Here is a 21,724-nt window from a genome sequence, read left to right on the forward strand (position 1 = left end):
AGCAGTAAAGCAGTGTCTAGCCTCTGTGTGGGTTCTTACTTGGGCTGTGCACTACGTTTCAGGCCGAGAACATCCCATGCCTCCTCAACCGGCACGTCCGCAAGCTCCTCGGCATCCAGCTCATGACTGTGAACAGAGCAGCAAAAGTCTTTAAAGTTACTACGATCATTTAATGCATCCATGCTGAATATATATATATATTTTTTTTTTTACTGACCCCCACACTTGTGAGCTGTAGTGTATATTTAAATCATGACTTTAAAAGACCTGAAATATAGCAAATGGGTTGCATGGACCACTATTATATTTTTTAGGGGGGTGTTTTTTGGAAAGTTTTTGCAGTTTGACAGCCCCTGGTCACTATAAACTGTCATTGTCTGGCAAGAGCTGTGTAACAAACTATTATTTTAAAATCTTAAATTTTATGTTCCATGGAAAAAACAGCAAACTGATTTTGAATGAAATCAGTGAAACAATTATTATGACAAAATAAGTTTTTTCTTGAAGAACTATACCTTGAAACCATAAACATTAAGCATGCAAGTCTGATACAATACAATGTACGGAATAACACATCGACAGCTTACGCTCTCTTCACTTTAGCTCGTCTGTTCCCTGGAGGTTCATCATCATCATCGCTCTGATCCTCATCGTTAGATCTGTTCTTTACTGGTTGTCCACACCGATTATTGAATGGCGCAGAGGTCTGTTTCATGTTGCCATCTGAAATCACACACTTTCAGTTTACTATTGATAACAGCTACGTTATCATTATAAAATAACGTGTCTGAGTCTTATACTGCCTGATGTATACGGCATAAGAGTCGTTCCAGCGGCACTAAAAAGGCTGCTGTTTAGATGGCATCAGTCATGGCCCGCCAATCAGGATGACAAGAGCCATTTTTAGAGCGGTTGCGAGTGGATTGTGATCAACTCGTGCACCCGGGAGCCTGCGCTCTTCACATGTACCGGCATTAAAAATGCATAGGCCAAAGTCACATGCTCCTTTCATTCAACATCTGACATCTTTTGATGTGATGCATTAAACATTCAGGCAGAGCCAAGCTTAGGCTGCAAAAAAAGACCTCTGGAGAAAAAGATCTGCTTTTACACATTGAGCATTTGTCATTGAGCGAACAGAATTGTGGCTTGATATCGTGGTGATACCAACAGTGCGATGAGGACATCATGATCACAGGTGTTTCCATCAGAGCATATTGAGCAAGCCAACTAAAAAAAAAAAAAAGGTTGGAGTCAAAAAAGTCAACATGACACCAATATTATCGGCTTTTTTTTACTTGCCTAATACACGCTTTCTGTTTTTTTCCCTCTTACTTTTGCAACCCTGTTACTTTTTTTTTACCCATGCAACCAGTCCTACCCTCTTGTTTTATCTGAAATACATCTGATTACAAAAAGTTAAAAGACTCTAAGAACAACAACCTTTATCTGATAATTTTCTTACTTTGTGATCCTCTACAGGGCTGATAAACTTGGATTTTTATATTTTATTACAGCAAGAAACCAAAATGCAGGTTTGCTATTTCTTCCTCTCATCAACACAATCAGTACACTAGATAATGCTCTTTAATTATGCAAAAATGTGTGAATAAATGCATAAGATACAAAAAAAACTTAAAGGTAGCGATGCACGATATAACGGCCACCATATCGGTACCGGCCGATATATGTTTATTTTTAATGTTATTGTTATCGACCCAATAAGAAAATTTGGCCAATATATTAAAGCAGATAAATAATGGATTATTTCCTTCAGCTGAGATGCGCACTGTTCACCATGATGGTTTTGAATTGCTTGAAATATAATTGGAATCACTTAAGAAAGGAAAATACAGTGAAGTGCAGCATGCGCAATTCTGTCATATAGGCTACATAAAATTATACTGAGAACATTATAATTGTGTGCTTGGGACATGGCTTTTAATGAAAAGAGACTTTTGTTTCTTTTAATCAGGCTTTTTTTTTTAATTATATAAAAATTTGGATTGAAAATTGTCGGCCAATATATCAGTTATCGGCTTTCAAATATAAAGAATTATCGGTCTCAGCAAAAAATTACATATCGGAGCACCCCTAGTTAAAGCGAAAATTCAGTTTTTTTTATTTCTGTAATTTTATTTATGTTCATGTAATTCCAAACCTGTATGACTTTCTTTCTTCTGTGGAACATTAAAGAAGATATTTTGAGAAATGTCTCAGTGTTTTTTGTCCATTCAATAGAAGTCAATGGTCACCAAAACTGTTTGTTTACCAACATTGTAATCATATCTTCTCTGTTTCAAGAAATAAAGTCATGAGGGTGAGTAAATGACAGAACCTTCATTTTTGGCTGGACTATCCCTTTATTTTGATGGTAATTTAAGCATGTCAATGCTAGGGGGTGGTTAAGTAACCATTCAATTATTCTATGTTGTTTATTTCTAATGAGTTTAAAAATACCTCATTATGTCATTCTGAATGGCAGAAAATTGAACAGACACAATGGGCCCATGCTGTGACTGACAGAATAAATCTTAACTTATGTTACATCTGCACTAGATTCAATACGCTGAAAGTAGGTCATGAAGCAGGAAGGCGTTGACATATTTGGGTTTAGCATCACAGCAGGAACACCACAGTCCCCATAACTAATAAACAAAGAGGTCTTGAAAATACATGCACCAACCCGAAGTGTCAGTGCAGCCTCTACGTGACGATGACCTTTTGCGGTTTCCACCATCACATGGCTCATCGGCACAGTTACAGACCAAAGACTGCTGGTCGCCTTCATCGCTGTCAACTTCCTCAGTCAATAAGCTCAGGCTGCTTATGAGATGTGTAACGCTGATTGCGTCTGCCTTCGAGCTTTCTTCCGTCTGATTCTTGAGGTCCTCTGTTTCTCCTCGGCTGCCCTGATGTTCCTCAGAAGCAGTGGTTGTGCTATAGGACTCGTCCACCGTCCAGCCTTGGGCGGCCCAGTAGTTAAACTGTTCCCAGTAGTACTGGTATGCTTGTTGGCAGTGCTCGTCCCAGTCTGCCTCCGAGCGGGAACATTCCTGCGCTGTACTGCTGGAATTTTCGGGATGTTTCTCCAGCCAGCTCTGCCACAGCAGACCCGCCCCGTGCTGCTGCCAGTACCTCAGCCAGGCCTCCTCTGACATGGGACACGTCTGTTCGGCGGGGGTCTCAGCGATGTCACTCACAGCACACTGCTGTTTCTGCTCAGAGTCCTCGTCTGTGTCGGCATTATCTGGGGGGGTTTCCAAGTGCCTGATGCTTCTTTTGTTCTTCAGTCTCGCTAGGCCCTTGAAGATGAGACAAAATCATTAGTTTGGGCCACAGCCAAGTCATATCCTAAAGTAAATGGGGTACAACTTAACATTTTTTCATGACAATTTACAAAAAAAGAGCGAGAAGCTTCACTGCATAGGATAATCCAAAGACTCACAGGCCCCCTTCACATCTGTGCATTTACACATGCATACAGTATATTAAAAGCCAGGTGTAAATAAACCTGAGACACATTATGATCAGACCACTGAACTACGTGTGACGAATGTGTAAATGCTCATGCTTTTTTAAAAATTATTTGCCAAGACAATCCAGTTCAAAAATATCCACACAGTATTTGAATACAAATTGCACGTTAATGCCAGGTGTATCGGAACCCACACAAAGATAATGGCTACTTTATAAAAGATAATTAGTTGAATTTTCAGCATCATTATGCCAGTCTTCAGTGTCACGTGATATTTCAGAAATCATTCTAATATGCTGATTTGATGCTTCAAAAACATTTCTTATAATTGTAAATGGGATACATTTTTTGGGAAACTGTGAGACACTACTATTCAAAAGTCTGGGGTAAAAGTGACATCCAAAAGTAATAGTAAATAAATTTATAATGTTACAAAAGTTGTATATTTCAAATAAATGCTGCTCATTGAACTTTCTCTTCATCAAAAAATCCTGAAAAAACTGTTTTCAACATTGATAATAATAAGAACCATCATTTATAATTGAGCACCAAATCAGCATATCAGAATGATTTCTGCAGGATCATGTGACTCTGAAGACTAGAGTAATGATGCAGAAAAATCAGCTTTGCCATCACAGGAATACATTTCATTTTAAAATATTTTCAAACAGAAGTTATTTTAAATTGTAATAATATTTCATAATATTACTTTTTACTGTATTTTACTGTTTTTATGCAGTCTTTGTGAGCTTCAAATACTTATATTATTCTTATGATAAATCTTAATTGTTCCAAACATTTGACTGGTAGTGTATGTAAATATCTAAAGTCCACATCAGTAGAATGTCCCAATCATGGTACAAAAATGTGCTCAAGAGCACCCCCTATGCGGCTGACAGGCACGATCAATGCAGACACTAGTGTGGACGTTAAAAAAGCCAGTAGTCGGTGCATCATCATAACCCCAATGTATGGAGGACTACAGGAGCTGGGGGGGTTGGGGCAAGGATTTTTAAATGAATATTATAATAATAGGCAATATTCCCACATAAATGGACAGCCATAGTTCCCAATAACATCAAGGTCATGCATCCAACAGACATACAGTTCTCCTATGTTCTGATGAGCTGCCAAACTCCACAGGAAGCCCCAAACTGGCCATAAGCATGGTCTCTTCATCAACAATGGCTTCTTCCTCCTCCTCCTCCTCCTCCTCCTCCACAGAACGATTAGAATTCTCCAAAAGCTCTTCTCCATCATTAGCTTCAACATCTACCGAAAAAACAAAAAAAAACAAAGTGTAGTTATTTGAGCATTATAAGCTAAAAACTGACCATAACATGTTGCAGGTGGAAAAAAAAAAAACATGCAAAACCATCAAGGTTCTCAACCTTTTTGACCCCCATTGTCAAAAACAATATTCAAAGGCACCATGACTTTTCCTGTTGCTTGTAATTTAATGGATACAGATTGAGGATTTTTATATATATATATATATATATATATATATTTTTTTTAACACAATTCCTACTTGATAAAATATTTTAGAGCTCAGCTAAGCATAACTAGAAAAATATAGGTTGCAGCATGTTAAAATTTAATTCAAGGATAGAGGTGAGGGTAACAACCTGGTGATGAGACTCAATATACGAATAGGAATGATAGATTATGAGATTATCTTTTCACGTGTTTGAAATTTTACTACCTCATAAAATCCAGTTTTCCAAAGCAGCAGAAATCCTGGTTCTTCAAAGAGAAGAAAGGTTGTTGAGGGGGTGAATTAAAATAAGAAATATCTTGATTTTTAAATTGTTTAGCTTATTATAGCTTGAATGCTTGTTTTGTCTCATTTTAAAACAGCTTAAGTTTAGTTGAGAACCATTGGGCAAAATTCAATGTCAGCAAGTCGATATGCAAATGGACATAATTCTGTTCATATATAATCAGAAATTAACAGGAAAACTGTACCTTGATTGTCAGTCTGTCTCAGAATGGCTTTAAAATCTGAACGATACAATTCTCGATCACTGTGGATGAAAATAAGATAAAATGTGTTTTGACAACAGTAAACAGGCAAGCAACCATCTTATGCTTGATTGTTTTTCAGCAGGACTGCATATTAGGACAACAACTGAAAAATGGATCTGCCCCAAGTAAAACAGACAGATAGTGACCCGAAAACCCTCATCGTGTCACACTGACCACAAGGTTGACATGGCATGTGGTCTTAAAGGGATAGTTCACCCAAAAATGAAAATTCCATCATCATTTTACTCACCCTTAAGTTATTCCAAACCTGTATGAATTTCTTCAACTAAACAGTTGATGGACCCCATTGACTTTTGTTTTTCAAGTCAATGGGGCCCCATCAACTGTTTGGTTACTGACACAAAATATCTTCTTTTGTGTTCATCAGAAGAAAGAAATTCATACAGGTTTGGAAAAACTTGAGGGCGAGTAAATGATGACATCATTTTCATTTTTGGGTGAACTATCCCTTTAACTGGTCTAACGTTACCAGTCTAACTTAGCCTGTGTGTGGTCTCATTTTTAGGCACTTTTCTGCTGCTCAGGCCAGTTAAGACCAGCTAAGTCATTTTCAGCAGGTAATAAGCATCGGTGCATTCAATTCTAACTTTCTGAAGGCATTTAAAAAACTGCATACACATTATATTGATCACAACGCAATCTTGTTCAACACACATACTAACTTACTTGACGTAAGCTCTGGAGCACAAGCAATGTATTGTCATCTCTCTTTCTTCACCTTGATAGAAGATGATATCAGCTAGAGGAACAACATTCAGCTCGCCGTAATTAATCATGATAGACTGATATAACCATGAGTGACACCTGTCAACAGAATCTACCCGAGACTTTGTCACAAACCTTTTAATCACTTTTTTACACAGACATTACAAATAAAAACGACAGCGAGAGGCTATATATAAATATACTTATGGATTAAAACGAGGAAGATTAAAAGCACTAAAATATCGATCTAATTTTATACACACGTTTAAGACTCGCTGTGCGAATTTCCCCCCTCGTGTTTTGGAAATTGCCCGTCAAGTTAAAAGACTTTCAATACATTTACAATAGTAAAATGGCCTTTATGAGGGCTTAGACTTTTATTATGAAGTTTTAAGGACAGTAACGGACGTCGACGAGATGGGTTTCCTGCTTGTGTCACATGTAAAGAAAGCCGGTGGTTCAGTCGTGAAGGAAAAAAACATTTATTGAGGGCAACAGTATCTATTTCATCGAGGTATCATCATGTAGGTAGATTTAAGAAATTCTTATTTTAAAAGGTTTTTCTAAAACATTCTTTTCGTGGCATTTAGAAGAACTGTCATTTATTGGCGACTGCTTTAAAAACGCAAAATGTAGGGTTGTTGTAAGGTTAGTTTATCTATGATCGTTATCCAATGTCCAAGTGTAACGTAAATTTACGCCTTTCCTTGTTATCTTTCATGCATTTGGCAGTGTTGTTCATTTACATTTTAAATGACGTTAACCTTTGTAACGTTACGGCAGTCTCACCTGTGACTGAGTGTGAATGAGCAGGTTTAACTTTGCTATCAATGTCATTTCATTTTAGGGCACAGATGTGAGGTTGGTATGTTTGGCCAAGGAACATATTTCCGCTGGAGAAGGTTCGTGAGTTGTTGTTGTTTTTAAATATAGTTTTTCAATACAGGTGTTTTTTTTAAATCTATCAAATTACTATAATTTGACTTGGGAGTTAAAGCTGAAGTGTGTTAGGCTAATTCTAGATGCTACTATTCTCACTAAACTTCGTTGAAAATATGATGATTGTTGTTAGTCACCCTTTTGCCATTTGTTGGACAAATAACCCCGCCCCAAACTCATGGTATTGGTCGAGTCCCGTGACTTGTGAAATAAGGAGAGTGCAACTTTCTCGCGCGATTGACAGATAAACTTAAGCTTAAACTTATAAACAGTTAAGCTGTGGATATTTTCAGCAAACAGTTTCCTTCGTACATCTAGTTTAACAGTGTTAAAGAGAGCAGAGCATGTTATTATTAAACTGAACTGTTTTAAATACTTTTCCCCGATTTCACAGGCTTAAAGGCCCCCTGAAATCAAAGTTTAAGTTTTTTTACTTTTAGTATGAATATGTTACGCTTTAAGGTTATGAACAAGCTGGTCTGTTCCAAACCAATGAAAAAAATGTGCATTTAGGAGATATAAGCATTCAAAACTTACAGTCTCTCACTTCCACCAAAATGGATCACAGATTTGTATGACGTCACCGCGGACTTCAGCTTCTCATCACATCTACTGTCCAATCAAATGCTCTCCATAATGCAAATCGTTCCGCCCCCTATTCTATAAATACCATCTGGCCTCACGAGTCACGACCATTGTTGACGCGTCGCGGAGCAATATGGGTTTTTGCCAGGCTCGATATTGTCCCGACCACTTTTTGAAACATCTCGCGGCATGGATGTACATAATACAAATAAATAAAACATCTCAAATTAAAGCAACACCAAGTAGCTTTTGCTCTCGGGGTCCCCCTACAGTTGGGAAACAGTATTGTCTTCTACTACTGCCGTAAAATCTGTCATGTTTACACCAGGGGATATACGTGCATTTGTTGACAAGCCGATACCCCCGAACTCTGCAGAAGGAGTTCTCACGTCGTGGGCAGACTGCCTGCGTTGCGTGTGAAATGTCTTCATCCCAAGTACAGTGGCATATATGTCAGCATGTTATATAAATATAATTTCGTGGGTTTTATTTTTTTCAAACGCCAAAAGATCGCGGAGCTCACGTTTACAAGCCAGCCTCATTATAGTAACATAATGGATATGCTAATTCAATTCAATGTTTGTGTGGTTGGTAATAGCCATATATCGTCAATATTATATTATCAAGCTACCATAGATGAATCTGTAAATTTGAAAAATCGATTTGCATTATAGCCTGAGGCAAGACAGTTTCACCAGAAAAATAAATTAACAAACATGACTATCAGCCTGCAGTCATTAGGATAGTTATCCTAATAGATGATTTTGTCCATCTAATCATGTAGCTATTACTAGTCTGACAGCATGATGGCCAAGTCAGCATCAGTCGGGCACCCCTCCTCCTCTAGCGAGCGAACGCTGGACCAATATTGATCCTCGTCCGGATTTTGATTTTATAACTCTCCCTTTTTCTCTTCCTAGTCTCCTCCGACAAAACCTTTGCCTCCTTCGGTTTAGTTGCTGCTTCGGCCGTGACTACAACATACAGACGCTATACCAGCCGGCAAACAATCGCTAGTTGGGCTCTCACGTCCAAATTTGAGGAAGTGAGGTATGCCGTAAAGCAGTCGAATTTTGTAGTTCTTTTTGTGCTCGGGTTACTACCCGAACCCCGAAGTTCCGTAGTGCCAGTAAAAGCGATACAGACCCCGTCAGGCTATGGCAGACGTGTCATTCAACCTATTGTAAGTCGATGTACCATCACAAGAGTCTTGGAAATATATTATGAAGGGGTGAAAAACTACTTGGTGTTGCTTTAACTAGCGGGGCATTAATTTTTTTTTGGTTAGTCAAATAAGAGGTGTTCTAGCGCTGAAATGTCTTGTCTTTTAAATCAAGCTGCTGAGCTCATTGCCACTATCAGTGGCATAGATACTGGTATGGTAACCCATACTCGGAATTTGTCCTCTGCATTTGATGGTATCGAGAATCAAACCCACAGCCCCCCCCCCCCCCCCAACCCCATTCACACACTTGTTATATTATTTATATGATGTTACACGTTTAAAGGGGGGCTGCATATTAAACTGGGATTTACAAAAAGTTTTTTAATATCATAAAAATGTACACTTAGGCTTTAATGCCATCTTAATGTCAGACAATTTGTGTCTTTCATGTCCAGGTCTGCCCATCTGCCACTGGGAGAGGCTTACAGTGAAGCAGCATGTCCAGTGGGAATGAGTCCTGTCTGTTTGAGAATGGATCCGTCAACTTCCTCTCCTGCTTAGTTCATGTGTGGGAGGAGTGGGCAGGGCTCGGGAAGCTCGAGGACTTCCTCAGTTTCTTGGAGTATTTGGTCTGGGTTTTCACGCCTCTAGCAGTGGTCTTCATCCTGCCTTTTCTTATAGTTATCTTCCTCTATCTATCCATACTCTTCCTCCATGTGTACAAACGCAAGATCCAGCTGAGGGAAGCTTATTCCAATAACCTGTGGGATGGTGCGAGGAAAACTCTGGCGACCCTATGGGATGGACATGGGGCTATTTGGCACGGTATGTAATGGATTGGGCTTGTTATCTGCATTCATTGAGATGTGGATTGTTATCTTGTTTAAATTAAATTAATCCCTGTGGTCAGGGATTTTTACATTGTGGTCATATTTTGCATCTACTGTGCTGAGCTACAATATGTATTTTTTTAGCCGTTAGGGGTCGTTAACCTCTGACAATAACAAAGGCGTAGGTTGATGACGCAAAAGCGGAATTCTGGAACTTGTCGTCATGCCGATGGATCTAATAATCTTTATGGATGAGTGAATATATTGATGTTTTTAACATGACTGGTACGAAGCAGGTCACGATTGCTAATGAGAAACAGATATCAGCGCCACACGCGAGTCCCGCGGATATAAAGGAATATTTATAACATTTCATTCTATCGAACTATACCGCAAATGCTGAATTAATACTCACACAGGTCAGTTTATTAGACGAATGAAACGCAGCGCTGTTTCACTTGGTCTACACTATTACACTAAACTGCATTTGAGTGTGTTGAATGTTATAATGTTATTCTACGTGTTAGTTTGGCTGTATGGGACTAGCAGTGAGCTAGATCAACATTAGAATAACATACTGATCATATTCTTACATTTCATCATGTTGAGCTATATAACATTGATTAGTTTGATGTACATTTCTACAGACATAGCTCACCTGTCTAATAAAGTACATGTAAGAGTGGCAAAGTCGAAGTTCACGGATGTGGAGCTCTCGGCATCTCGAAAACGCCACGCTGATATTGATTTTCGTTTTAGTCCTCCTTTTGTCCCAAAGTCTGCTTGCCATAATCCATAATGTTTGAACGAAACGACAACAGCGTGAGCGTGCCGCTAGACGTAACGCAGTTGTCCACGTCTGTCTCCATGGTTACAGCATGGTTAATATGCTGATTTTGTGCTCAAGAAACATTTCTATTCCATTATCAACATTGTTGAAAACTGTTGAGCTGCTTAACCATGGTCATTTAAAAAGAAATCTTATACGTTATAAATGTCTTTACGATCACTTTTGGACACACAAGTGTTGCAATGTGTCGTACTTCACAAAACATTTTTTAAATAATTTTTCCCTGATTAAGTATACATTTTTTGACAGGTTATGAAATCCATGGTTTAGAGAAGATTCCAGATGAAGGACCTGCTCTCATTGTCTACTATCATGGGGCGATTCCTATAGACTACTATTATTTCTTGGCAAGTCTTATCATTCAGAAGGGACGAACTTGTCATTCGGTGGCTGATCATTTTCTGTTCAAGGTCCCAGGTAAAACAACTTTCATTCTGTAATGAAGTGATCAGTCAGCCTCATTTTGCTCATGACAGTGTCATTACTCAGAACCCAATTTCATTGTGATTCACTGAATTTTGGGACAAAACATGTCCTGAAACTTTATCTGCCATTAGTTTTTAAAATGGCAACATTTTCTTGTCTTTTACACAAATAATTTCATTTAAACCTACCTAAGTATAAATGTGTATATTTTCAAGAAATATTGCTACAATGCCCTGACAGAAGTTAGTCTGTCCTTTCTATGTTACCTTCAGTGTGGTCAACAAGGTCACATACACTGGTGAGATTTTCAATTTTACCTGAGTTAATTGTGCTTCTATTATCTGTGTAATGGCCATGGCAGGGTTTAAGCTCCTCTTGGAGGTGTTTAGTGTGATCCACGGACCGCAGGAGGAGTGTGTGAAGGCCCTGCGGAACGGCCACCTCCTGGGCATCTCTCCTGGAGGAGTACGGGAGGCCCTGTTCAGCGATGAGACGTACCCTCTGATCTGGGGAAAACGCAAAGGATTTGCACAAGTGGCCATTGACTCTAAAGTGGTAAATGACTGTCCCTCTTATTATTCTCCTTTTATACAGTTTTGTTGTACTAAGAGTGTTTTGTCCCTACAGCCAGTTATACCAATGTTTACTCAAAACTTGAGGGAGGGATTTCGCTCTCTTGGAACATTAAGTGAGTTATACAGAAAACATTGAACTTTCCTCAAAGTTATAAATATTACTCTAAATAGATTACATACCATTATGAAAGAGTTAAATGAGTCAATCTTCAATTCATCTCAAAATTCCTTCAGGATTTTACCGATGGGTGTATGAGAGGTTTCGTCTGCCGATAGCACCGATCTATGGAGGATTTCCAGTCAAATTTCGCACCTATTTGGGTGACCCCATTCAATACGACCCCAAACTCAATGCTGCTGAGCTGGCTGAAAAGGTAGGACTCCTTAGACCTCTAGTTTTGTTTTCGTAACTCTTTAGTCCTGTAAAGGTCAGACTTTTTGTTGTATTTGCTGAGCTAGTGTTTTGCAAATCTACAAGAGGTTCTAACCTCTAGACTGTCCCGACAAGTCCTGACCTATTGTTGACTACACAACATACATTAGCGCCATTTGTTTACACCGTCCCCTAAGGGCACGTTTCACCCTAGAGTGGTGATCACCATTCATCACATTTGCAGGTGTACAGAGTCTGCAAAGTGAGAGAATGCTTGTATAATAAAGGATACCTCAGATTGGTATCTATGAGTGAATAAAGTTTGGTGTATGATGTTTTTTAAGAAAAATCCGTTCATAAGAACAGTAGCCGAGTCTGTCCCCCTCATTTCATCACATGCTACCATCAGGTAATAACAACCTTCTTTAAAACTTGATGAAATGTTTGTTTTCAGAATGGATGTAGGAGATGTCTAAGTAGGGCTTTAAAGTTTTATACCTTTTTATTAGCGATGCTCACTAGTAGTCACTAGATCTCAAGAACCGATTGCAATTTAATGACATAAAACCGTAAGAAGTTGCCACCGACGTGCATACAAATGAGGCTTTTGTGCCATGTTCTGCTTTGTGACGTCACAAAACATTGGTAAACCATAGTACATCTTTATTTAGAGCAGGTTGTCTCTATTCAAACGAGCCCACACACATAACATGATGCGTCGATCTTGAGAAAATCCTCACGGAGTGACATGACATGCTAAAGCTAAAGGACTTCCGGGATCCAATCGCGTGCGTCACCATCATGACGCAATGTTTTCCAACTTCATTTGAAAGTTCGTCCAATGGAAACTGGAAACTTTTTGAAGGGATTTTCTCATCTGTGTTGTAACATAAGAACCTCAAAACATGATCAAAATGTTCATCAAATGAGACCATGTAATCGATGATACCTTGTTTTTTTGTGTTGTAGAGTTAGAAGCCATTACCACTTGAAATCTCTTGAAATCATTAAAAATGCATTCAGGGTATAAGGGGTTAAACGTCTTGGTTCGGAGTAGTTTCAACCTAGTCCTTTTCCTAGGACTTTTCCAAGTCCTTTTCCCAAATCACGGAAGTGACCTCGATGTCTAGGTTAGCGGTAGCATAAGCCATCAGGCAAGTGTTATTTAAATTAACTCCTGATGTACTTACAAACTTTCAAATGCCTTGTTTTATGAGTACAGAACCTATTTGTACTACTGTAGAAGTTTGGTACCATTCCGGGCATTATTAGTGGGGTAATTTACGAGATACATCTCTAAGTAAGCTCTAACTTTAATAATGTTCGACCAAGGGGAAAAAAGCTTCTGGCGGGGTGTTTGGCTCGAGGTCATGGTGTAAAGGACCCTAGGTTGAAATTACTCCGAACCATCCCTTTAACAGTAACAGTCAATCGAGAGATTTCATATCACTTATATAATGATTGGGATCAGGATGAATATCCGCCGATCATGATGAAAAGAAATCGGTAGTCTACTATCGGCTGCAAAAATCAGAGCGTCCCTACTTTTTTATTATTGTATGTATGTATGTTTTTATTTTTTTATTTTACCACCATTCAAAAGTTTGAAACCAGCAAAGTCTTCAGTATCTCATGATCCTTTAGAAATCATTCTAATATGCTGCTTTTCTGCTCAAACATTGATTAAAAACAAAACAAAAAAGGTTAAAACAGTTTTTGCTGCTTAATATCTAACTTATCTAACAATAACTTAAGTTCAAAGAACAGCTTTTATTTGAAATGGAAACCTTTTGTAATATTTTAAATGTCTTTAGTGTCACTTTTGATCAATTAAATTCATCCATGTTGAATGGAAAGTAAAAAAACAACAACGGACTGACCCCAAATATTTGAATGGATACGCACGCATGCAACTCTCAGACACTGAGATTTTATTTTTAAATCCATCATTTTCCTAACGTGTCTGTCAACCTATAATACCTTTTAGTTTCACAGTGAATATGTCACATGTTCAATTCATGCGTCTGTTGAGTCGGGGTTTGTTTTAACTATTGATTTGTAAAGATCTCATATTTTCTTCAATCCAACCCATCTGTTCAGGTGCAACAGGCAGTTCAAGCACTAATCGACAAACACCAGAAGATCCCTGGAAACGTCCTCCGAGCTCTTTTGGAGCGATTCCAAAGGGAACACAAAGAAGATTAGCACACTTGCCTTCTCAGACTGAACATATAAATATGCTTCAAGTTCAAGCATAATTCAACTGAATACTGGAGATATTATGATATTGTTACACCATGAGATTAGCAACTACTGATAATATAGTGGACGTATCGGTATATCAATGTTGCATATCAAATAATGGTGTGTGTCTTTGTAATATCTGGTTACATAGTCTTGTGCATGTTGAAGTGTGTTGGACAATTATTTTTGTGTGAATATTATTCTTTTTATTATTATTTTTAAATTTGCACACTTTGGTTTTAATCAAAGGACCACTGCCAAAAACTTTGCCCACAAAGCCTTTGGCTAGTATTTTTATGTCCTTTTTAATAAAATGGCATTCTGTCCTGGAAATCGATAATATAAATAAATTTAGGTTCGGGAGGAGCCTGATCATTCAGTTCTGTCAATAATCATTATGAGCGTTTCCTCTATTACTCTCATTCTCCCACATAGGAACGTTATAGGGAGTTCGAGGACAGCAAGCCAAATTCATTTAGGACTGGATGAGCAGGCGAACTCGTGAATGAACTAACTGAAGGAATCAATTCAAAATTGTGGATACTGTGATTTTTTGGGGAGGATTTTATAAGCACACTTAATAATGATGAAAGATACATGCTTGAATATTTGTTGTATGATGTTGAAACTTAACACGTTTTAGTCTAATATCTCTGTATTAACTGTCAGAACTGGTGAACTGCTGTCTATTTAAGCATCGGTTGATACTGCTTTGCCCTGCTCTCAGAGCAACATTATGATGATAAAAATAAGTATGCAACTGCTAATGACTTTATAGAGGTAGCATACAGGGCTTTCAGAATTCAATAAGATTTTTGTAACATTCCTGAAATTTATGTAATAAATGCTATTTCAAGCAGTTATCAAATCTGATCAAAATCTGATGAGTGTGGAAATAAATGGTTGTAAATGTATATAAATTTCATAAGAGATTTTATTATTCACAATAAAACTGCATATTCCTATGGATTCAGTGTTGGTAAAACCGTTTTAATGCACTTTTGTGCTCCTCTGGGAGAAAATGTATTGTGTGTGTGACTGATCAAATGTCAGCATGAGCACAGTCTTTGTCACACAGTCTTATGATCTCTGTGCACATCCGGTGTTTGGTGTATGATATGCAAATGCCCCATTGCTATTTATAAAACTGGTTTGGTATTGACTTACAGCATCTGTGCTCCAGCCCCCCACCAAAAAAACCTTGGAAAGTAATAATTTACTTATTATTCATGATTTCGTATTACATTATATGCTCCTAATTTTCCTTCAGACTCTCATTAGAGTCTCTTCTAATTAAGGAGTGAAACCTTAAATCATACGAGTTGTGAGAATACATATTCAGACAAACTAATCACCAAGTATTTGTTGTGACAGACTGTCTCAGAAGAAGCTGCATTGCTCATCACCATTGCTTTTTCTTCCAACCTTGAAATAGTCGCTGACATTCTGGAAATTCAAATGGACCTTATTCACACATTAACTGCAAATCCGAAAGAAGTTTGCAAGGAAGTCTAATAAAATGACCACAGTGTACTTTATTAAATGAATTTGGTACTTTGTGTTGCATTAGAATCAAATAAAAATTTACAAAAATCCAATATGTACAAAAAATGTAACGTTCTTTTTGTTTTTTACTCTTCAATTTACAATAAAATCAGATAACAGATTTGATGCATTTTACGCACTTCAGACTTTCATCACATGATACAACTTAAGAGACCAATAATAAGCAGTTTTTTTGTTTGTTTTTTTGCTCTTTTTTTTATGTCATTTAATACATCACATACACCACACTATTTTATCTGTATTATGTCATATAACTGCCGATCTCTAGTCAATAGACACCCTTCACGATCAGGACTCAGAAAGGAATGTTCTTTTACACATGTACATTTGCATACATTTATTTACAGTTAAATAGCCTTTTGCAAGTCACTATGGAACTTCCGTTGTAACTGAGATACCAGTAAAGTCTGTACATCATATATGAACGCTGAACCGAACACCACCGAGTTCATTCAATTACTGTGCTTGTACTAATATCGTGCTTTATAAATAACCACCGATTATCATTTATCTAAATGTAAATGTATTTTTTCCTCCGTCTATGGTATTCTATTTTATCTAAGCATCTAGGCCTATGTCTACAGGTGAGAGAGGATCGTCAAATCGTTTATTCAACAAAAGAAAGCTTCTCCGATGAATCAAAAAATGCAAGTGCCACTTCATTTCAGCTCTTCGAGTCATTCAGTTTTCGCTAACTGATATTACAATTAAAAATGCTCACAATCGTGTAACAGTACGGCCTGTGACCCGTGACAATTTGGGTCGACGTTTTGATTGTTTGTCTGCATATGCTATTTCGTCTCGGTCTGCTTTCTTTTTGTGTCTCCTTGCAGTATAAGCACAGTAAGTACACTAATCGATAATGCGACGTCATTATACAAGCATGACAGTAACCGGAGCATCATATGCATGACTAAAACGAAACCAAAAGAAACAGACTGAAAATGTCACGAATAATGAATCCACAAAAAGGCGAGCGTCGGTTAAGGCAAATAAAACTGAATCAGCTTGCATGAATTCAATGTTCTCCTGCTGTGAATAATTGTAAAATAAGTCCTGTAGATTTGAGCTGAGCTCTACTGATGTACCGGTAATAAACAGAACAGCCTTCAACTCCTCCGCTCATCCACTGGGACTACATTGCAATAAATTCCTTCATATCCGCCACATCAACACCCAGAGCTGGAGAGTGGTCTGTTTAAAATACCGCTTTGAGGTAGGTTACAGGTATGAATTAAAGTCTTTCCAGAGCGAAGGAATGGTGGGCTATGATATCAGGTTTACTGATAAAACACAAATATAAAACACAAAGCTGGAAGTGCAAAACAAAAATACATAATTTCTGTAAAATGATTAGCTTAAATGTTTTCATGCACTGTACGTCCATGTTAAACTAGGACGCATGAACCCCTTTAAAATGTAAACTGCGTGAATAGCTTCTTGATGTTGGGCCAAATTCACACTCCCTGCCAGATTATTTTTAAATTAGGCATGAAATTCTCAAAATCCGTTATAGATATTATTGTAAACAATTCATATGTTTCTTTTTTATTACTTTTATTTTGACTATAAGTTTGAATCAAAATGTCATAACTGGATCTTCCAGTTGAAACAATAGACTTCACTCAGGTGACGATTTTCCACTCATTTAGTCTGCTTAATTCAGTCTGTGCACACTTGTGTTCATCTGCGTCCATTTTTGAGTGCAAAATCCAGTCAACAACCAATGTACAGAACCAAGTCCTGTCCTACATTTTCTCTTTTTTACTAATCCGTTACATTCGAAATCACAATACGGAAGAAATATCAGCAGCTACTTCCGTTTCATCAGGACTTTGATAGTATTTATCATTGCTAATAATCTAGCATGTGTGGTGAATTCAGCACCTCCAAACATCAGTCCCACACAGTCTTTTGGGTAAAGACCTTGATTCATTCCGCTTACGCTGAACAAATTGCATTGCATTGAGTGTTTTAAATTCATGTAATATTTCAACATAAAAAAAATGATCGAGGCCTCACACCTGTAAAATGGCTGGATAAAGATGAATGTCACCAAAACCCACCAAGCCAGTGTTGCCGTTAGTAAGCTCCTCTTAATCGAATGAACCAAAACACAGTATGCAGCATGCTTGGGGTATCACTGAAACAAAAATATCATGGTATTATGGGAAAACTAAAAAAAGTGGAATGATTTTGAAAAATCATTGATACGTAATATCACAGACGTGTGCGATGTAACACTTGTTTTCCATCTTATGTAGGTGGTGGAGCAATTTAAATGTGAAAATTGCTAAATAAGTGTGCTAACAAGTTTTTTTGTGTGTGTGCTCTGACGACAGGGGTATTTAGAAAATTTTGCCAAGAGACAAAGCATCATCATCATCCATCACACAGAGAAATAAAAGTATAAGACACGTTTGAAAAAAGAAAGAAAGAAAAAAGGACGTTAAGAAAGTTGCAAAATAGCTAAAATATACAGGTCTACGTTTCACTGTGGTACTGGTTATAGATTCATACGATCTCATCTAAATCATTTTTTTTCTGTTCTATTTTCTTTTTTTATTTGCAACACAATTAGGATCTTCATCTGCAAGCGTGCAGATCGCTGCGGGCTAAAACAACTACGCTTTCAGTTCATTTGCCACCAGTGGTGGGACGTTACGACACTTCAGGAGTGTTTTTCAAAGCTACAATAAAACCCAAATTACAGTTCAGATTTGACCAACTGAAGCAAAACAAATCGAAATGTCCTATATCAGTCATCTCCACACACTTAAATGGCATTAAGCAAAATAATGTGCACCTTAAAAATCAAATATTTTGCTAGACACCTTAAAAATCCACCAACAAAAACAAAAGAAAATGGAGTATATAAAATGTTACACATAAAACAACATTGTTTCCCCCCACATTTTCAAAATCTCAAACTATCCACAACAGGCACATCTAGCTTCTGTGCAGTCAAATTTCAAGTTGTCTCTCTACGTAAGTGTAACAACAACCGAATAAATCCTTCATTGTGCTGAGACTCCTTCCTGTGACAAGTTTTGTGCTTGTTTTCTTTTTTCTTTTTCTGCCCTCACCTCCACGTCTCCATAAATGCCTTTGGATATTCGACATAAAGACACAGAGAAGCACTTGCAACTGAACAGAAAGTTTACAACTCCAACACTTTCATATATAAAGGATGCTTTTGGCAGATTTAAAGATACAGTGCTCTTTTAGGCAGATGTGATGTGTTGAACGGTAGGGCCCGGAGTGTCATTCTGAGCACATTAGCTAGTCTGTGCTCTGTCACAGACTAGTTATCCCTGACGCTTCGATTTGTAGACCGTGAGTTGGCAATTGAAGAGCCCCATGGAGAAAGTCTTGATTGCTTTGCAGAGTTTGGAATAGTACCCTTCGGCTTCGGCTTTCCGGATGAATTGAGGTACTGAAAACTGACCCCGTTTATTGTGTATACGTGCACCTTTTACTCGCTTTTCTGTATTGATACAGCACACAAATCATAGACACACCAAAATCTGACCCAGCCTAGAAGAACACTGTATCTTTAACCTAGAAGATGAATTGCACCCTGGTTCTGTCGAATACAGTTTGGCGGACACTGTGAATTTGGTGGTCTGTGCCCTCCACTTTGCTGTGAACCAAACGGATCCTTGTCAGCCCACAGCGGTGAGGCGAATGAGGCCAGATCGCCGAAGGGAGCTGCCAGGAAGTGTTCTCTTGGCCTATTGTCGTCTCCCAAAGAAGAAAACAAGCATGTGTTCTACCTGTTTTGTCGTCCCAAGTGGCTTGGACTCTTGTGATGGTCACATACTTTCTTTTCTCAGCGTTATTCTTTGTATAGGATTCAAGTAGATGGTTGAAATGCTGCCCTGTTTATATATACAGTTTGTGGTCAAGCCACAGTTCAGCGTGAAGTCAGTGTGAGCGGAGCGTTTGGCACTGGTACTGTACAGAGCTGCTGATGAAACACTACTATAGGTTACAGCACCCTAAACAAGGACGTCTCGAGTCTAATCAGCATTTTTTTATGGGTGTACCATTAATTTGATATTTGGACCACTGTTTCTTCAGCGCGGCCGGTTTTGAGGCCGTTTCTTTGCACTGGATGCTTGGTTTCAAAGGGAAAGGCCTTTGTTTTGCAGTTACAGCAAGAGACAACCTGTGAAGTGTTCTGGATGTCCTCTCGCAGTTTATAGACGTTGGCCCGAGGACGATCAACTATTGGAATGGAGCGAGGGGTTAGTGGTCTATATCAGCCAGTGCAATGAATTTTAAAAACCCAGATATTCCCTGACAAGACAGAAGTAATAAAAAATTAAATGCAACGAGAGAACGGCTTAAAAAAGATCGATTACTCCATCCGTCCACAAATATGTTGTGCCTATATTGGTTTGTCCATGACAATCAACATCATGGCTAGATGCTAATGTACGCTAGAAACGTTATTGCCACAGTCCTGCTGTTTATTCAAGTGGACGGTAATGTGTTCATGTTCATGTGTTTCCATAGCGCAGGCTACAAGGTGGTCTCGTACTCCAGACGCTCTTGAACCAACGTGTCGTCTTTATACTGGAGGCGCGGCGGGGTCGGAGACGAGTCGATGGCCAGGATGTCTTTACGTATACTCCTGTCCAGCACATGCCTCTCCCAGGCAGGATAGCGGTTCCTGCACAAGTCTATTTTGATGACCGTCTCCTCAAGGCGCGGGGCTCGGGAGGAAGGTGTGGAGGGCGCGGTGGGCCGCACCTGAAAGACAGGCACGCAGCCGTCCCGCTCGCTGTACTTGGCCTCGCGGTCAGCGTCCCTGGCCAGCGTGCCTCCGCGGTTGGAGCGCAGGGAGTTGGTGGCACCCTCAGGTGGCAGCATAAAGGTAGCAGTGGGGTCCTCGAGCTGGACCAGGCTGGCCGAGCGGCCGAAGCGCGGCCCGTTGGGATGAAAGAAAGCGTAGTACATGAGCATGAAGACGATGCCGGTGAAGAAGCTGGAGAAGATGACGCACAGGGCGGGCACGGCGAAGGCGTCCGTGTTGCGGGGTGAGCGATACAGGTACCACAGCGCGCTCAGGGCCGTGTTCTCACACAGGATCATGAAGTAGTAGATGAAGAGGCGGAAGCGGGTGCGTCCCTCTTTCACATTAAACCAGCTGAAGATGTAGATGATGCCCACCACCATGTCAAAGACAATCTCCTCCCACTTGGTGATGCAGAATTCGGTCTCGCAGTGTACGATCCAGAAGGTCATGATGCACCAGTGCAGCACAATGAAGATGCCGAAGTAGAGCTGAAACACAGAGGCGAAGAGAGCGAAGGTCACCACGCGAGCGGCAATGGTAAAGAAGTGCCAGCAGAATTGAATGATGATGGCAAGGTAGCTGATGGGCTTCTTGTCATCTCGGGAATCACGCAAGGCCTTCTGGTAGAAGGCCAGAGCCCAGGCTAGTGACACCAGAGAAGCAGCCGCTGTCATCCCTGAAATAAAGGAGAGAAGCATTGGTTATGGCTGAACGTCACAATCTAAGTGTCAATTCACCCGGGAAATAGGAGAACATATAAAACTACTCAGAATGTATGTGCAGTATGTAAAATAAATATGACATCGTTCAGTGTTTATTTACACTGACACATGCCAGGTGTTGATTTTTATTAAAAGTAACAGAAATTAGTTTTATGTCTTTTCACTTCTCATTTTTTCTGTATAGATTTTATTGTTTTACTCTTGTACCAGGCCCAGATTTTCAGTCTTAACCTATGAAAATCCATTATAAAATTCTGAAATATTACATTTAAAATACAATACTATCACAAACTATAAACATCTTAATAATGAGTGAAGCAATCATTTCAATATTTGTGTAAAAGATTTATAAGTAATTTCCACCCAAACCAACACATTTTACACAAATAAAGTTTTATCAAAAGTTAGTGTAC

General features: G+C 38.8%; 3 protein-coding genes across 15 annotated transcripts in view; 1 reads left to right on the forward strand and 2 right to left on the reverse strand.

Annotated features, from left to right (window-relative positions):
* The window catches only part of tgs1 (trimethylguanosine synthase 1), a 21,346-nt gene extending 13,568 nt beyond the window's left edge, over positions 1-7,778 (reverse strand). The window contains exons 1-7 of one of the 5 annotated variants that reach the window (XM_079613139.1): positions 7,709-7,778; positions 6,194-6,266; positions 5,447-5,505; positions 4,584-4,750; positions 2,687-3,305; positions 588-723; positions 40-126 (exon numbers count right to left, since the gene is read on the reverse strand). In XM_079613139.1, the coding sequence (XP_079469265.1) occupies positions 40-126; positions 588-723; positions 2,687-3,305; positions 4,584-4,750; positions 5,447-5,505; positions 6,194-6,231 (1,106 nt within the window). In that variant the 5' untranslated portion in view covers positions 6,232-6,266; positions 7,709-7,778. Of the gene's footprint in view, positions 1-39; positions 127-587; positions 724-2,686; positions 3,306-4,583; positions 4,751-5,446; positions 5,506-6,193; positions 6,598-7,021; positions 7,350-7,708 lie in introns of those variants that run through there. The other 4 variants (XM_079613140.1, XM_079613137.1, XM_079613138.1 and 1 more) reach the window with 4 other exon arrangements.
* tmem68 (transmembrane protein 68) lies at positions 6,013-15,186 on the forward strand. Of its 9 annotated transcripts, none has more exons than XM_079613150.1 (8): positions 6,013-6,084; positions 7,080-7,134; positions 9,377-9,746; positions 10,851-11,018; positions 11,389-11,582; positions 11,655-11,715; positions 11,837-11,976; positions 14,076-15,186. In XM_079613150.1, the coding sequence occupies exons 3-8, from the start codon at positions 9,419-9,421 to the stop codon at positions 14,178-14,180; spliced, it is 996 nt and encodes a 331-aa protein (XP_079469276.1). In that variant the 5' UTR covers positions 6,013-6,084; positions 7,080-7,134; positions 9,377-9,418; the 3' UTR covers positions 14,181-15,186. The 9 variants fall into 9 exon arrangements, 7 of the variants coding, with proteins under 7 accessions (XP_079469276.1, XP_079469278.1, XP_079469272.1 ...); XM_079613152.1 differs by having other exon boundaries at positions 6,014-6,084; positions 7,080-7,151; XM_079613146.1 differs by lacking the exon at positions 6,013-6,084 and adding an exon at positions 6,598-6,756.
* A 799-nt stretch (positions 15,187-15,985) lies between these two features.
* Positions 15,986-21,724, reverse strand: part of xkr4 (XK related 4) — a 57,623-nt gene continuing 51,884 nt past the window's right edge. The window contains exon 3 of the mRNA XM_079613141.1: positions 15,986-21,265. Within this exon, the coding sequence (XP_079469267.1) occupies positions 20,313-21,265 (953 nt within the window). The 3' untranslated portion in view covers positions 15,986-20,312. The remainder of the gene's footprint in view (positions 21,266-21,724) is intronic.

The sequence above is a fragment of the Phoxinus phoxinus genome, assembly GCF_949152265.1.
Source record: "Phoxinus phoxinus genome assembly, chromosome: 5".
In the NCBI taxonomy this organism is placed as follows: Eukaryota; Metazoa; Chordata; class Actinopteri; order Cypriniformes; family Leuciscidae; genus Phoxinus; species Phoxinus phoxinus.